The sequence below is a fragment of the Gossypium hirsutum genome, chromosome D09 (assembly GCF_007990345.1).
Source record: "Gossypium hirsutum isolate 1008001.06 chromosome D09, Gossypium_hirsutum_v2.1, whole genome shotgun sequence".
Taxonomy (NCBI): Eukaryota; Viridiplantae; Streptophyta; class Magnoliopsida; order Malvales; family Malvaceae; genus Gossypium; species Gossypium hirsutum.
Window position 1 is genome coordinate 36,383,749 of NC_053445.1, and position 17,280 is coordinate 36,401,028.

At 31.3% G+C, this 17,280-nt stretch overlaps 2 protein-coding genes across 2 annotated transcripts; one reads left to right on the forward strand and one right to left on the reverse strand.

Annotated features, from left to right (window-relative positions):
• Positions 1-2,265: 2,265 nt before the first annotated feature.
• LOC121220847 (protein argonaute 5) lies at positions 2,266-7,180 on the forward strand. The gene is made up of 18 exons (XM_041100498.1): positions 2,266-2,922; positions 3,535-3,725; positions 3,825-3,974; positions 4,075-4,208; positions 4,291-4,400; positions 4,482-4,585; positions 4,892-5,030; positions 5,110-5,226; positions 5,313-5,393; positions 5,475-5,546; positions 5,740-5,859; positions 5,927-6,077; positions 6,153-6,274; positions 6,363-6,500; positions 6,577-6,719; positions 6,805-6,867; positions 6,947-7,010; positions 7,118-7,180. Exons 1-18 carry the CDS (start codon positions 2,428-2,430, stop codon positions 7,142-7,144), a joined length of 2,421 nt encoding a protein of 806 aa, XP_040956432.1. The 5' UTR covers positions 2,266-2,427; the 3' UTR covers positions 7,145-7,180.
• Positions 7,181-10,376: 3,196 nt separating this feature from the next.
• On the reverse strand, positions 10,377-14,012 carry LOC107890038 (aspartic proteinase 36). Its single transcript, XM_041100499.1, has 10 exons — positions 13,500-14,012; positions 13,024-13,153; positions 12,676-12,926; positions 12,343-12,570; positions 12,007-12,169; positions 11,779-11,852; positions 11,595-11,691; positions 11,202-11,268; positions 10,890-10,961; positions 10,377-10,656 (listed from the first exon to the last, which is right to left on the reverse strand). Exons 1-10 carry the CDS (start codon positions 13,739-13,741, stop codon positions 10,496-10,498), a joined length of 1,485 nt encoding a protein of 494 aa, XP_040956433.1. The 5' UTR covers positions 13,742-14,012; the 3' UTR covers positions 10,377-10,495.
• Between the last annotated feature and the right edge of the window lie 3,268 nt (positions 14,013-17,280).

Genomic DNA, 17,280 nt, shown 5'->3' on the forward strand with positions numbered 1-17,280 from the left:
AATTTTAATAAATATAATAAATACAATTTTAATATTTTATTAAATATTTTTATAAATTTACATATTTTTAATAATTTCATAAAAGTTAGAAACTTTTATTATATATAATTTTTAATCTAATGCTTTCAATAGTTATATTCCATTATCACCTCACCGTTACAACTACGATTGAAATCAAATACACGCTTCACCATTGTTTTTATTCTCAATGCTATTGTTGTTTTTAATCTTACCGAAGATAAATGCATTATCCATTCCAATTAAATCTCAGTCCACTTATAGTGTTTTTTACTTTGTTAAAGGAGGACAAACCATGCAAAGTTTTAATAGTTTAAGCTTAGTTTAGATGAGCGGTGCGTTTACTTTCAGTGAGATTAAAAACAACAATGATAGTGAGATTAGTTACTATGGCGATGAAATTAGATATTGTAGTAGTGAGATTAAAAATTGCAGTAGGGTGTGTGTTTGGATTCAAATGCAACTATAACGATGAGTTGAGAATAGAAAATGACTATTAAAGACATTAGATTTACGAGTTCTCTCTCATTTCATTTTTCCCCCTCAAATTCTGTTGATGAATAAAAAATCTTCTTAAAATGTCAAAGGAAAACCTCTCATTTAATCCTCTCATCTGATTGTATGAAAATAGTTTTGTTCATTCATCAGCTATTCTGCTCTATAATTGCTTTTATCTGTTTTATTTTTTTCAATCTAAAACTAAAAAACAAGCACCATCTTTTCCATTCATGATAACACAGAAGGTAAAGAAAATTATAAATTTTGATTCATCAATGGGTATGGGTGATTAACCAAAATAGAAAAGATAAAAAAGGTAATGTTTAAAATAAGTCATTTTCCTTTTTTAGAAAAATGGATAATTGATAATTTTAAAAATAATTTTCGTTATTTTCACCACAGTGTTTTGTAAAATTAGAAAAGACGAGAGCAAGAGTTTTTTAATTTTAAATGAACGAATTCACATTGGTTCAAATCCATATAAACACAAAAAATATTTATTTTTCAACCATTTTTTTCTAATATTGATTTCGGTACCCTATTCGGATCCATATAAATATAAAATTTATTTTATTTTATTAAAATAAAAACATGTTTTTTATTTCTATTTACCAAATATTTCATAAATTAAACTGACTTCTATTATTTTCTGGTGAAGTAGAAATTAGGATAGGGAAGGGAATGCTTGCTATGGAAATTGGGATGGAAAAAAAAGAAGTTATAGTTAATAAAGAAAAAAAAAGATTATCTATTTTGGTATTGTTTATGTCCGTTTTACTGTTTATATTTAGGGTTCGTGATTGTTATTCTCAACAGTGTCATCTCTAAGATTTAAATCAGTCTTAAATTAAGAATATAATGTGCCTTACAAGTACATCCAACACTTGTTGATAAATAAATTAATAAATAGTGTAAAATTTATATGATATTTTAAAAACATATATATAATTCAATGGTAAAATTTTAATTTTATTTTTTGAAAGATAATGCTAATATTGTAATTATATTTATTATTTATTATTGTAAATTTACATAAAAAAATTATCTAATTAACTTGTAACATAAGCTAAGTTAAATGTTTTTTTAAGTATTAAATTATGTTACAAACATGACGACAATGTAAAAGATTATGTAAAAAATATATTAATAAAAAGGTTGAAATGATTAATTTGAACCTTACTACACTAACTCAATGAAATTCTTTTTTGAAAGAACTCGATCAAGAATTTAAATAATAATATATATGTGTAAATATAAGTTACCATGCAAATTTGAGTTAACTGTACTAAATGTCTCCATATTATAATCTTTATTTTAAATTAGTCCCTAAACTTCAAATCATTCTACTTACATCTTTAAACTATCGATGTTATATCAATTGGGTCAATTTGTTACTAAAATTATTAATTTAACTATTAAATGACACACTAAATTTTATAAAAACAATGATTATTGTAAAAATAAATGTTTTAAAAATATTAATTTTGATATTTTTAAAGCTTTCACAAAAGTTTTATCATTCATTCTTTTTATTTTTTGTTCTTACTTTTTTAAATTTTGCAATAACATTTTACTTTTTTTAAAATTGATTTTAAATTTAACTGTATAAAATTTTACAAAAAGACTTATCCTCTATTGGTTACTTAAAAGTAAAACAAACTGACACAAAATTCAAAAGAAAAAAAAAGGAGCGTATAAAGTAACAAATGCAAGAAGGCTAGTACAAATTAACAAAGCTTCTTGGAGAAGAATTGACTTGAAATAATCCAGTGTGCTTCTAGTATAAAATGGGCTCATTCATTCCTAGTCGCTCTCTATACTCAGGTGTGTCGTTTGTTTCATTTTTTTTCCCTTCTGTTTTTGAGTTTTTGAAATTTTCATCTGTTTGCTTAGTTTCCCAAATTTCAGCCAATGTCTGGTCGAGGCGGTGGTGGACGTGGCAGTGGTCGGGGTGGTGGTCGACGTGGCCGGGGGCAGGACCATGGTCGCGGCCAACCTTCACAGTCTTCCTCTCGCGGCGGCGGCGGTAGAGCAAGAGGCCGTGGATCATCTGGTTCTACTGCAACTTATAACCCCCCTCCTCCTCAGATGGCCCCGGCTCAGCCGCCTCCTCAAATGGCTGTAGCTCCGCCAGTTCCTCCATCGGGGGCTGCTTTTTCTCATCCTTCTTCAAGTTCTGGTGTAGGATCACTTTCCAGAGAGGTATCGGAGAAGCTTACAATGGAGCCGGTGGCTGTGACTACGGCGCCTCCTCTTCCTCCGTCGTTGTCAAAGGCGACTAGGCCCCCTCCAAGACCGGGGTTCGGCACGGTTGGTACAAAATGTCTGGTTAGAGCCAACCATTTTCTCGTAGATGTTGCTAATGCCGATCTTTATCACTACGATGCCGATCTTCATCACTACGATGTAACTTTCTTTCTCGCAGGTCTCCCCATTTGATTTTAAACCTGTATTTTTTCTCGACATTTTTGGCTTGTTCTAATCGTTTTTTTTTATATATTTGTTAAATTTCTCTTTCTTTTTTGCTTGTATATGTCTGCTTCCTTCCTTTTGACCTATCTATGGATTTAAGTTTTCAGTAATTACTTTGAAAAACCGAGGGAAACCTTAACTGTTAATGGCTTTTGCTTAAACGAATTCCACTTGTTTAGATCATATTTTTTGAATTCTAATGTTTTCATATTTCTGTTTGCTTATTCATTTACCTCGTTCATCCGTGCTACTTGCATTTTCTCCTCCAATATTTTAATCGCTAGTTTTCCTTGTCATTTTTCTGCCTTGTTTTGATCGTTTTATATTTTGGTACTTCTTAGATCTCTGTTTTTTATCCGACTTTACCATACACTGAAGGTTTTAGTAGTTACTTTTCTTTTAAAAAACCCAAGGGAAAGTTTAACTGTTAATGTGTATTTTCCTTTTTCTGTTTTCTTATTTATTTACTTGTCTCTTTGTCCATATCTGTTACTTGCATCTTCTTCTCGTCTCTTTTGATGGCCTTTGGTGCTTCATTGCTTATAGGTTACTATAAAGCCCGAGGTAACCTCAAAAAAGCTTAACAGAGCCATAATGAAGCAACTTATTGATGTATACGAAGAGTCGCATCTTGGACGTCGGTGTCCAGCTTATGATGGCAGGAAGAGTTTGTACACTGCTGGTCCTCTTCCCTTCGAGTCAAAGGAGCTTGTTATCAAGCTAACTGAGGAAGATTGGTAATATTATTGTATCCTATGATGGTCTCTTGACATTTTACATTTTATCCGATGTCATTATTGTTTACCTGTGATCTTTCTGGTTGCCTGTCATTGCAGGAGGGAGCGACAATTTAAGGTTGCAGTCAAACTGGCCTCCAAGCCAGACCTTCATTATCTGAGGGAGTTTTTGAGCGGAAGGCATTTTGAATTCCCTCAAGAAGCTATTCAAGTTCTGGATGTTGTTCTTAGAGCTAAACCATCTCAGATGTAACTGCCTGTTGATTAATGTTAAACATTGTTTGCTGTTAAATTGTTGAAACCATTTTATATGACATCAAATTAATACATTTGAAACATCATTTGGCAGATATACTGAGGTGGGAAGGTCTTTTTTCCATACATCATTAGGTCCTAGAGGAGAACTTGGTAATGGAATAGAATACTGGTGTGGATATTATCAGTGTCTTCGACCCACTCAGATGGGTTTATCTCTTATTATTGGTAGGTACTTTGATTGCTCAGTTTGTGTAGCCACCTTGTTCCTAATGTTTCAGTATGAAGATTTACTGGTTTTGCTTTGCAGATGCGTCTGCTCGATCATTCTATGAGCCAATTTTAGTTTCAGAGTTTGTTGTGAAACATTGCCGGCTATCAAACCTGTCAAAGCCGCTGTCTGATCAAGATCGTGTTAAAGTATGTATATATTGAATTCAGTGTTTATTAATCAAAACTTGCAGAATTTTTTTGCAATGCTTCTATTGCCGTATTTTTTAGGTGAAAAAGGCCTTGAAGGGAGTAAGAGTTAGGCTCATCTGCATGAATTATGCCAAAACTTGCAAGATTATTGGAGTATCTAGAGACCCTATAAGCCAGTTGACGTGAGTTTGTTGTTATAATACTATACGTGCTTATAAATATTTTTAGTAATCTACTTTTATGTGTCCTGTGTGGTAGAATTGCTTTTGGGTTATTTGTAGTCTTGTATTCACTACTTATCTGAGTTCCATCTTCAAATTGAGTTGGTTTTATTTTATTTTTTGCAGTTGACGGTTTTTAGTATTTGGCTTGGTTATGTCTTGTTCTAAAATATTTTTTATGCTTGTACATTTGTAAAATCTTGTGCTTTTGGTATATTTGTCCCATTCTGTCTCATTATGTTTCTGTTCAATTTTTGGCTTTTTTAGATTTACTCTTGATGATAAGAGAACAAATGTCTCCGTGGTCAAGTATTTCCGTGAGAAATACAATGTTGTGCTTAAATATCCATCTTTGCCTGCACTTCAAAGGGGAAGTGAAGCTAGACCTGTCTACCTGCCAATGGAGGTTTTTACTTTATATCAAGATTATCTTGTTTTTGTTTTTTTTTTTGTTACTGATTCTCCTGTATGATTTTGTTTTACAGCTTTGTAGTATCGTTGAGGGTCAAAGATACACAAAAAAACTAAATGAACAACAAGTTAGATCTCTGCTGAGAGCAACTTGTCAACGTCCGAACATTAGGGAGGGGAATATTACAAAGGTACTACAGTTTCTGATGCTTATTATTTTTTAAATTTGTTGATAAGATGAGAATTGTGATTCATTTGGCATTTCATGTTTCTGCAGATGCTCCCGGTCAATAAATTGGGAATGGATGTTTGCAAAGAACTTGCAATGATTGAAGCACGAGTTCTAAATCCTCCAGCGGTACTTTCATGCCAATATGTTATATTTTCAAGGATACTGTCTGTCTTATAATAAGATTAATGTCTGTTTTGGTTGCTGCAGCTAAAGTATCACGATAGTGGACGTGACAAAATTGTTAATCCTAGTTGTGGGCAATGGAACATGATCAACAAGGTGGTTTTTTTTTTTTTTCTTCCCCTCTTCTTTGAAGTGGCATTGTTTGTAAAATTTAAGGAATCAGACCTGTCTCTTCAGTCTCCTCTTGTTCCAGAATTCTTGTTCATTTTTTCAATTCATTTTTAAGGTAGCTATAAGTCTTTTGGGAAAATTTTGGTAGGTTTTAAGGTTCAACAGTTTTTTTTTGCAGAAAATGGTCAATGGGGGTAAAGTCGATTTCTGGACTTGTGTGAATTTCTCCTCGGAATATTGGAATATGTCAGAAGACTTCTGTGCAGAGCTGGTGAAAATGTGTAACAGCAAAGGAATGGTATGCTGTGTGGTTTTTTTAGTGTAATTATTTATCACTAGCTTGATTTCCCATTTTGTTACTCTAGGTGTTTTGCCAAACTCCTTCAATTGCAATGCGATCAGCTCGTGCTGATCGAATTGATCAGACTCTCATGGATGTATACAAAGAGTCTGCAGGCTTGAATAAGCCACTTCAGTTGTTGATAATTATCTTACCTGATCAGACTGGCTCTTACGGTAAGAAATTCTGATGTTTTGTAAATAGGTAATTCCTGGGGTTTCTTTGCGCGACTCAAATCTTTTTGCTTGCAGGAAAAATAAAGCGAATTTGTGAGACGGAGCTAGGTATTGTTTCACAATGTTGTAAGCCTGTGCAAGCTGCAAAGTTTAGCAATCAATATTTTGAAAATGTTGCTCTCAAGATCAATGCTAAGGTATGTGTTTTGCCTCACTGGTGGTGATTTGATATAGTGTTTTCATGTCTTGTTATCTTAAATCATTTGAGAATTGTAAATTCTGTAGGTTGGGGGGCGAAATACTGTGCTGAACGATGCTATTTTAAGGAGAATTCCGCTTGTGACTGATGTCCCTACAATCATTTTTGGGGCATGTGTCAGTCATCCGCCGCCTGGCGAAGACTCTAGTTCTTCTATAGCTGCAGTAAGCATATTCATTATTCTCTATCATCCCCATTTTGTTACTTGATCACATTTAAGAGGTTATTGGCTGGATGCAGGTCGTTGCTTCAATGGATTGGCCTGAGTTAACCAAGTATCGTGGAGTTGTCTCTGCACAGACTGACCGGGTGGAAATAATCCAGGATCTTTATAAACAAACTAAGGATCCACAGAAGGGTTTAGTTGAGGGTGGAATGGTTAGGTAGGGTGATAGATTTATTTCGGGCTTAATTTTCTAGTTTCTTCTGGACGTGCTCTACTTTCTTAACAGTTCAAGTTCTCTGCAGGGAATTGCTTGTTGCTTTCTTCAAGTCGACAAGACAAAAGCCTTCTAGAATTATCTTCTATAGGTAATGTTTGCTTTTGACCATCCAAATATATGTATATATTTCTAGCAGCAGTGCTGATATCTGATTTTTGATGTGGCAGAGATGGTGTTAGTGAAGGACAATTCAGCCAAGTTTTGCTTTATGAAATGGATGCGATTCGGAAGGTATTGAAATCACTGTATAATGTCTATTATAGTTGGTTCACTGTATAATGGATGCAATGATTTTTGGTGTTTGGGCCTTCTGACCCCTGCAGTTTTCTTCCTTCCAGGCTTGTTCCTCGCTACAGGAAGGATAGATGCCTCGGGTTACATTTGTTGTGGTTCAAAAGAGGCATCATACTCGCTTATTCCCTACCGATCGCAACAAAACTGATAGGAGTGGCAATATATTACCAGGTGATTCTAATCTTATAATAGGGATTTGATCGTATTCTCTTGATCTTCATTTTGTTAGCATATTTTAATGTAGCCAATAACTTTTAGGTACTGTTGTGGATACTAGCATCTGTCATCCAACTGAGTTTGATTTTTATCTCAATAGTCATGCTGGAAGCCACGTAAAATGAGGCTTCCCTTGAAGTGTGATGGTTTTTATGTTAAATTTGTCCGATCTGATATTGATGTTGTTGTGTAGGGGACGAGCAAGTCCACACATTACCACGTTTTGTTTGATGAAAATGGCTTCACTGCTGACATCTTGCAAGTGCTCACAAACAGTTTATGTTACACGTATGTGTTTACTCCTTTCTCTATAATCCTGATATGGGGTGAATAAATAATGCTTTAGATCAGCACTAGGAATTATATAGTAATAATTTTACTTTGTGGACAGGTATGCGAGGTGTACCAAGTCCGTTTCCATAGGTTTGTGATGATGTTTTTTTGTCTTGTTAAATTTGTTGACTAAGGTTGGTTTTGACAGTGAATATTTGGATTATATGTTTGCAGTGCCTCCGGCGTACTATGCTCACCTCGCTGCTTTTAGGGCACGCTATTATATTGAGGATGAGATGTCCGATAGTGGGTCTACTGGTGTGGAGGTTAGGCCGCTCCCCAGCATAAAGGATAATGTGAAGGAAGTGATGTTCTACGTCTGATAAATTATGTTTGGTTGATGGTGGAAAGTTGGGCGAGTATAGTTGCAGTTTGTGGATGATGGTGGAGTCTTATTTAATTTTGGGGTTTAGGGTTTGGTGGTTGAGCGAAATGTTGTCTGAAGTTTAGATGATTATATTGCACACACTGTTTGCGGATTACGAAAATTTCATAAATGTCCTTTATTTTTAAGACACCTTCTTAGGATTTTTAGTATCATTCTTAATCTTCTTTTCTTTTAGATCACCGATTAATTCAAGTGTGATGAAATTTTAAAGAATAATATCTTTTTTTGTTACGAGTTTTTAAATAGTAAGGTACGTTCGGAAGTTCTAACTGCAACTCACCGCAACTCTAATTTTCTACTGGATTTGAAGCTCCAATGAATAAAAAAGCAACCCTAATAATTTTTTTTTTACAATTTTAATGAACATAGGAAATATAATTTTAATATTTCATTAAATAATTTTATTAATTTACATATTTTAATTTCATAAAAGTGAAATAATTTTAAAAACTTTTTATTATATATATTTACTAATCTAATGTTTTTAATAGTCATGTTTTATTATCTTATCGTTATAACTGCGTTTGAATTTAAATATACACTTCACTATTGTTTCTAATGTCACTGCTATTATTGTTTTTAACTTAATCGAAGAAAAATGCGTTGTCCATCCCAATTAAACCTCAGTCCACTTATAGTGATTTTTTCCTTCGTTAAAGGTGCACAAATCATGCCATAAAAATTTTAATAATTTAAGTTTTAGTTTCGATGAGTAATGCTTTATTTTTTGTTAGATTAAATACAATGATGGTAGTGAGTTTAGTTACTATGGTGATGAAATGAGACATTGTAATAGTGAAAGATTAGAAATAGCAGTAGGGTGTGTGTGTGTTTGAATTCAAATACAACTGTAACGATGAGGTGATAATAGAAAATGACTGTTAAAGACATTAGATTTATGATCTCTCTCATTTCATCCTTTTTTTTCCCTCAAATTCTATTGATGGATAAAAAATTTTCTTAAAATATCAAAGGAAAAGCTCTCATTTAATCCTCTCATCTGATTGTATGAAAATTGTTTTGTTCATTCATCAGCTATTCTGCTCTGTCATTGCTTTTATCTGTTTCATTTTTTTCAATCTAAAACTAAAAAACAAGCACCATCTTTTCCATTCATGATGACACAGAAGGTGAAGAAAATTATAAATTTTGATTCATCAATGAGTATGGGTGGTTAACCAAAACAGAGAAGATAAAAAAACGCAATGTTTAAAATAAGTCATTTTCCTTTTTTAAAAAAATGGATTATTGAAAATTTTAAAAATAATTTTCATTATTTTCACCAAAATGTTTTGTAGAATTAAAAAAAACGAGAACAAGAGTTTTTTTTTAATTTTAAATGAATTCACATCGGGTTAAATCCAATAAACACAAAAAATATTTATTTTTTAACAGTTTTTTTTTCTAATATTGAATTCAGTACCTTGATTCAAATCCATATAAATACAAAATTTATTTTATTTTATTAAAACATGTTTTTATTTCTATTTATCAATTTTTTTTAAAAAAGAAATGAAAATCATGTTTCTATTTACCAAATATTTCATAAATTAAAAAAAATAAAGAAATATTTCATGTTTTAAAAAAAGAAATATTACCAAATATTTCATGTTTTAAAAAAAAGAAAAAAAAAGAAATTCTATTATTTTCTGGTGAAGTAGAAATTAGGAAAGGGAAGAGGATGCTTGCCATGGAAATTGGGATGGAAAAAAGTTGTTATAGTTAAATAAAGAATTTTTTTTTTGTATTCTTTATATTCATTTTACTGTTTATGTTTGGGGTTCGTGATTGTCGTTCTCAACAATGTCATATCCAAGGTTTAAATCTATATCTCAAATTAAGATTATAGGTCAAACGAGATTTTCGTTGAAATAATTAATTTGAACATTTAAATATGTTGATTTCTTAAGTTTAAACCTTACTACACTAACTCAACAAAATTCTTTTTTGAAAGAATTTGATCAAGAATTTAAATAATAATATATATGTGTAAATATGAATTACCATGAAAATTTGAGTTAACTGCACTAAATATCTCCAAACTATAATCTTCATTCTAAATTAGTCCCTAAACTTCAAATCATTCTAGTTACAATGTTATATCAGTTAGGTCATTTTGTTACTAAAATTGTTAATTTAACTATTATATTAAAAAAAATGAATATTGTAAGAATGAAGGTTCTAAAAATATTAATTTTGATTTTTTTAAGCTATATTTTATTTTTCGTTTTTACTTTTTAAAATTTCATTTTAACTGTATAAAATTTTGCGAAAAGACTTTATCCTCTATTAATTACTTCGAAGTTAAACAAACAGACACAAAATTAAAAGAAAAAAAGGACTTAAAGTAACAAATGCAAGAAGGCTAGTATAAATTAAATTTACTGCCACAAAAGAACATGTATGAATGTAATTTACACTACACTCAATCACAGTAAACCCCTGAAACCTGTAATTTTACATGGCGGAATCCTTACAGGATATGCTACAAGAACAGTAGACCGGTAAGCATGATTATAGGTAGAAGTAAAGCTAGCATGCCCCGTACTTGATCCCGCGATGAACCATCATTGCTCATCTGCCCCGCGTTGACAAATTCAGTTCTTCCTGTGTTGATATTTGTTGAGACATTGACCGACATTGAACCTGATCTCAATACACAATGGAGCAGATTCAGAGTTGACATAAACTCGACAAGATAAAAATGGAAACGAGCATTGGTATTCCGAATTTTAACGTCTTCCGCACCTATTGAATATGTCCTTTTAACAACGTGATGGTGGAAAAGTCATTTTACAGGATTCAGGAGGTTGTTGAACTGGAGATTATTGGATAAATCTATTCTAACGTATAATACGAAAGTTCATTTTGACACTTACAGTCATAGTTGGTCCATCCGATCCGTTGATTCACCAAATCATATACAAAGATTTTGTCTTTTAGAACAAGATCTGCAAAAGAAGAGGAGGAATATTTATGGCTTACTACATCATGCAGGCAAAAATCATCCAGCTAAGTGACATATAAAGCATTCAAATTTCATGCACAAAGCTAAGCTTAGGCCTACAAGTAACAAATTGTCTCCATCGTAACTTTCTGAAAATTAAACACGTTATAGAAAGCCCAGAATTCATGAAGTCTCCAAACAAGTATAACGTAATCGATCCAAACATTCTGTGTAGTGAAAATACCTCCTAAAATTGTTATCCTTTGACCCTGAATTTTCTGAAAGCCTATGCACCAACTTGCAGAACCACCCTGTAAATATAAGTCAGCCGTTTTTCATTCAGGAATTCAGGATATGAAAAAAAACGACACACCATACAAAACAAGGAAGTCCGTTCAAACTGACGTTAGGTTTTAGGGCTTGTCTCAATATACTTCCACTTTGGAATTGAAACATGGGCTAATAATGAGATTCAAACAGCTAAAAGAACAAAACAGAAAATAAATAACAAAGAACCCCATCAAACTATTTTGTTCAAATGAAGAAAATCAGACAAACTCTACCGTATAACAGAAAGAAAATATGATTCAGTAGATAGAAATCTATGCATGCATGTCAAAAGCTTTAGATAACTTACGATAGAATTCTGCTGTACAAGATAGTCTTGCGGATTTAAAATCATGGATGCACCGCCAGCAAAGTTCAGACTAACTTGAGGGAATATGTCGTTGACACTAAACAGAATGTTAACATACTGTCAGTTACGAGTAACAATCATCCGTCACTGAAACAAAATGAAATAATATCAGTGGGGAGTCAACCTGGAGGTTATAAGGTAGCATTGATTTCCTTTGGAAAGAATAGGGCGCACGGTTTGTGAAACAGCATTTGTGATCTGCACAACAAGAGAATAGTTAATCACTAAACTCGTGATTCACAACTAATATCTGAAAACAAGCATAACAAGTGAAAAGCATATATATATTTTAAATGACAGTTGATCTTCTTAATGTTGGCCAAGTATCGGTAAAACCTAGCTTGAGACTTACAGCACTCATGAAAGCATCATAAGCTTCATCAGCTAGGTATGCTAACGTTGTCCCAGAATCAACTATTGTTCCTTGGTTGTTTGATGTAGAAAACACTGATGGGTTTATTGATAAAACTTGTCCACCAACTGAAATGCTCCGCAGATCAAGATTATAGTGAGGCCTGAAATTTCGTGGTGCAAGGATGGTTAACCAAACAGCCAACGAAGCCTTATATTTTCCAACAGTCCCCAATATACATCCAATAAGCAGAAATAGTAGCATATCTATCTCATAAACCTATGCATGTAAGATTGTGTACCACATTATACAGAAAACAAATAAAAGAAAACATACTGTGATCGGACAAGTGGAGTGTAAACCATATTCGGCTCCAAAATCTCGCCAAAAACAAGTATACCCCCACCACTATTACTTCCTTTTAAGCAGTGGGAAAAAACTTTGGGAGTTATTCCCTGTGATGAAAGTTGAGAGATTACAGATAAACTCTGCTGCCCAAATCCAAATATTCCATCAACAGCTCTATCAGACTTTGTCAAGTCCCCGGTCTGCAACACGCTACACCTGTTTCACAATCCACAATTTAAGCCAACAAGTTACATCTTTCCAATCAAACAAATTGGAAACAACACGATTAGCATCATGACGTTGATGAACTATTTAGCTCACCCGAACATAATGGGTGCTGTAGAATTAGTAATCACAGATCCTTCAAGAATTGAATTAAAATGCAACAAGTCCGCTACATAATAGCCTGATGTTCCACTACCATCTCCATACTGAAATGTGTAACTGCATTGATTGCTCTGAGCCGAACAGCCGGAATCCGATGATTGGAGACCTGCACTGCATCTTTGGTCTGAACATGAGACTAATGAAGCTGTTGATGAGCTTCCCGGATCATACAAATTAAGCTGAATCTGTAAGAAGAAAAAAACATAACATAGTTGCTCATTTCATTTTCTTTCAATCAATTACCAAATTGAAAAAAAAAATACAAGGAAAAGCGAATTTTACTTGAAGTCCACTAGATTGAGGACAACCATTGCAGGAATTGCACCCTATCCATAAAACATCACTTCCAGTATCAACCTGTACATAAAATTCCCTTGGAGGAGACCCTAATTGTACTTTTGTATAATATAACCTAAACACACACAAAAAAAGGAAGTAAATCAGTAAATTAAAAGAAAAAGCAGCCAAGGCAAAACATAAACAAAGAAAAAGGGAAAAAAATTACTGCTTGTAGAATACAATTAATGAACCCCAAAGTAAAAGAGACACTAAACAACTTTAACAAGTGAAGGACAGAGAAGAAGCTAATAAAAATGATAAATTTCATGTAAATAGTAAATACCCAACATTAAAAAATCGTCAGATATTTAACTTTTCAATCCAAATTTAGAAACCAATGATTCAAAACCAAGCCTAAATTCAAAAAAAAAAAAACCCAAGAAAAGTGCAGTAAAGAAATTTGATTGGAACTTATTTACCCAACAAGAAACGGATCATAGGTCCCCATAACAGGAAAATCCACAACGCCACCAGAGGAAGACTGCAACAACCTTCCGTGCCTGAGTCTATCTCGTTCTCTCAGTTGACTCAGCTCCAACTCATGACTCGCCAGAGGAATTTTTCTCTCCAGCTTCAAAGTTGCAGGAAAACTACCCATAACCACCGCAGCCTCAAAAAGCAAGGCCGCTATCAAAATCCAGGTGGGAAAAACCGCCGCCATTTTCTCCTTGCTCTTCTCTTACAAAATCTCTGGAGTAACTATCTATGTCTTTGGCTCTTTGTTCTTTTAACAAAATTATTTCTCTCTAAAATAAAACAAATAAAGATAGGAAATTTGGAAGGGGAAAAAAGGGTTTGTGGAAAACTAGAAAAGAAGAACTAAGATAAATGGAAGAGAGTAGAGACGAGAACATAGAGGATTCTATAGCTTGAGGGAAAGCTAAAAAGGAAACACCAACACGACACAACAGGTTTTCAACAAGACATGGATTACGTTACGTTGCATATTTATATTAAAAATATACACATAGGTTAATATGGAATATTTTCTTTTAATTTTTTAAAATCGGGTATGCATTAGTTAAAAAAAGTATTTTAAATTTTGTCCTAAATATTTATATATTTTATCAATTTAGCTCGTTTTTTAGCTAAATGTAACTATTAATTTTTTGTTTAAGAGTGTAAAAAGCCCTCAAACTTAAAAAAAAAATTAAGCCCTTGTTTTTTTTGCACTCAATTAGGTACTTAAATCTTTAAAATACATCAAAAAGGCCCTCAAACTTTTTAAAAAAAAATTAAGCTCTATTTTTTTTCCACTCAATTGGATAATTGAACTGTCAAAATGCGTCAAAAAGAGACCCAAAATTTTTCAAAAAAAGCAGTTAAGCTCCTACTTTTCTGCATCCAATTACCAAAATGTACGAAAAAGGCATTTTAATTGTAAATTTTAACAATTGACCGTTAAATTTAACTGCCTTTAATTTTTTTCAGTTAGAGCCACCTGTGTCACAACTATTGCGTCACATGTGACAAAAAAGTTATAAAAATATAAAAAATATTAAACTTTAATAAAAGTATAAAAAATTTAAAATTTACTAAAAATTAAAAAAAAATAAAAAATCTTAAAAAATTAAAAAATGTAAAATTTTATAAAAATAATAAAAAAATATAAAATGCATAAAAAGGACTTTTTAACTATTAAGTTTAACCATTGACGGTTAAAGTTAATGATCCCCAATTTCTTTTTAAGTTAAAGCCATCATACATTGCAACACAGTGTGACACATGGTGAAAAATGATAAAAAATAAAAATAAATAAAAGTTATAGAAAAATTATAAAATTTTTATTTTGGTATGATAATTTTTATATTTTTTTACGAATTTTATATTTCTTTACATTTTTTATCAGTTTCTTACGATTTTATAAAATTATATATATTTTTTCTATATTTCTATATATTTTATAATTTTTTACGATTTTTATAAAATTTTACAATTTTTTATGATTTTTATAATCTTTTTCTAATTTTTAATAAAATTAAATATTTCTTATATTTTTTATTAAAATTTAATAACTTTTATAACTTTTATTGATTTTTATTTTTTATCATTTTTTGCCACATGTCATGCTATGTTATGACACGTGGTGGCTTTAATTGAAAAAAATTAGAGGCGGTTAGCTTTAATGATCAAATGACATTTTTAATGAATTTTGGCAATTAAGTGAAAAAAAAGAAGAAGAAAAAACAGGGGCTTAATTGCTTTTTTAAAAAAGTTTGAGGGCCTTTTTGATGCATTTTGACAGTACAAGTGCCCAATTGAGTGCAAAAAAAAAAAGTAGAGGCTTAATTGCTTTTTTTTTTTAAATTGAGAACTTTTTATACCCTTAAACCTTAATCTTTCAAAAAGAGTCAAATAACTTTTTTTAATAGAATGCTAACTAAAATTTTTTTTTAATGGTGTTGGTCAATAAATAGTTTAAAAATAATTTAAAAATTATAAAGATATTCAAAAATAAAAAAAAAATCATAAAAATTAGTATGAAGTACATGTAAATTACTATATGGATTGTCATGTTTAAAAATGTAATGTTTTAGTCTATATTTCCATTAAAAAAACAATTCAATCCATTTTGAAAAATTAATGATCAAATTCAACTCATTTTAAAAAATTAAAGGCTAAATTTAATTAAAAAAATAAAAGCCAAATTGATAAAAATGTAAAATTAAAAGCTTAATTTGTGATTATGCGCGTGCTTGACTGCTTGCATTTGTAGCAAGTTGATTAAAGAAATGCTGTGGATTTTGTTTATTAGGTGAATTTAAAATATGAAACTAAATTTATATTTAACATTTATTCGTTAATAAAATGTATTATAAAAATATTGTTATGATGTATTTTATTAAAGAGAAAAGATTGTATGAAACTGTGATTCTACATTATCTCATCTCTTGCTTATCTCTTTCTAATAGAAAGATGACAAATTATGTTAGGAGGAAAATTTTGATTTGTGATTCTCCTATTGGAAAATAATGGAGATGATATGGAATCACAATTTCATACAATCCGTTCCCTCTATTAAAATATTATAAAAATGATTATCATATGAGTATGGAGGTCCATGACATTTAAACTTTTTATGAAATCTATTCCTTTTATTATCGAGGTCCCTTGGATTATATATTTTTTAATTTTGTGAATTTACTTTAACTCATTTCGTTTAATCTTAACAAATTTATTGAATAACTAAATTAGACATCGGAGAAAAATGACTAAGTTTTACCAACTTCATGTTTAAATGTATAAAAAAAGAAAAAAAATCAGGTTAAATTGCATTATTACGTACAGAAAATTCATAAAATTTATTTAAAATAATATAATTTAGAGTAAATTATACAATTAATCACTAAATTAAATGTCGGAGCATCAATTGAGTACAAAGAAGTACTTCAGCCTTTAAATAGGGATTAAAGGTTAAGATGTACCCTAATTGTCTCCATGATTGAACAATACTTCAATAATTGCAGAATTTCATTGTGATGAAAACTATTAGAATAAAGGAAGTCAGAGTTTCCTTTGATTGAAGTTAGAGTTAGGTCGAAATCTTGGACGCAAATTCTAGCAAAAAAGAAAGTCGGATGCTTTAATTTAGTGTTAAAGGGTTTAAGGCTGTTTAGGGGACAAATTGATATAGACCTCAATACCCATAAGCATGGATGTCTTGTTAAAAAGGTTACTAACCTTGTCACTGTATTTAATTTAACAAAATATTAAAAAAAGTTTCACAATAACAAAATCTATTAACAATAAAATTTTTAAAAATCCAAGTGAGTATTTTTATTATGCTTATGGTATGGGAAGATATGCACTATTCTTGAAACCTCGACACAATCATTAATTATCTCCTATTTATAGATTGGAGAAAGAATAAATATGCTTCCGAGGATTGGGTCACATAAACAAAGCTAAAACAATAATAATTCAAATGTATACCTATAGTTGAGTTAACTTTAAAAGCTTGTATAAAATTAAAAAAAAAGGGGTTGTGAAAAGAAATAAAGAAAGTAGAGGACAAATTTGTTTTGAAGGATAGCAATGTTATAAGATTATGATTTATGAGTCATAAAAGCTTTGTAAAGCCACAATACAACAATCAAAATGAAAGAGAAATTGGACCATTGTTGTTTCCTTTGCCCAAAATTTGTGGGGCAATTTTTCCTTTTAGGACTTGATAAAAATCCAAAAAGAAGAAAAAGAAAG

Coding starts and splice junctions, on each gene's coding strand:
- LOC121220847 (XM_041100498.1), top strand. CDS start 2,428: ATGTCTGGTCGAGGCGGTGGTGGACGTGGCAGTGGTCGGGGTGGTGGT. Junction 4,401..4,481: donor CTGATCAAGATCGTGTTAAA/GTATGTATATAT, acceptor CGTATTTTTTAG/GTGAAAAAGGCCTTGAAGGG. Junction 5,031..5,109: donor CTGTCTACCTGCCAATGGAG/GTTTTTACTTTA, acceptor TTTGTTTTACAG/CTTTGTAGTATCGTTGAGGG.
- LOC107890038 (XM_041100499.1), bottom strand. CDS start 13,741: ATGGCGGCGGTTTTTCCCACCTGGATTTTGATAGCGGCCTTGCTTTTT. Junction 13,154..13,499: donor TATGATCCGTTTCTTGTTGG/GTAAATAAGTTC, acceptor GTGTGTGTTTAG/GTTATATTATACAAAAGTAC. Junction 10,962..11,201: donor AAGGATAACAATTTTAGGAG/GTATTTTCACTA, acceptor CTTCTTTTGCAG/ATCTTGTTCTAAAAGACAAA.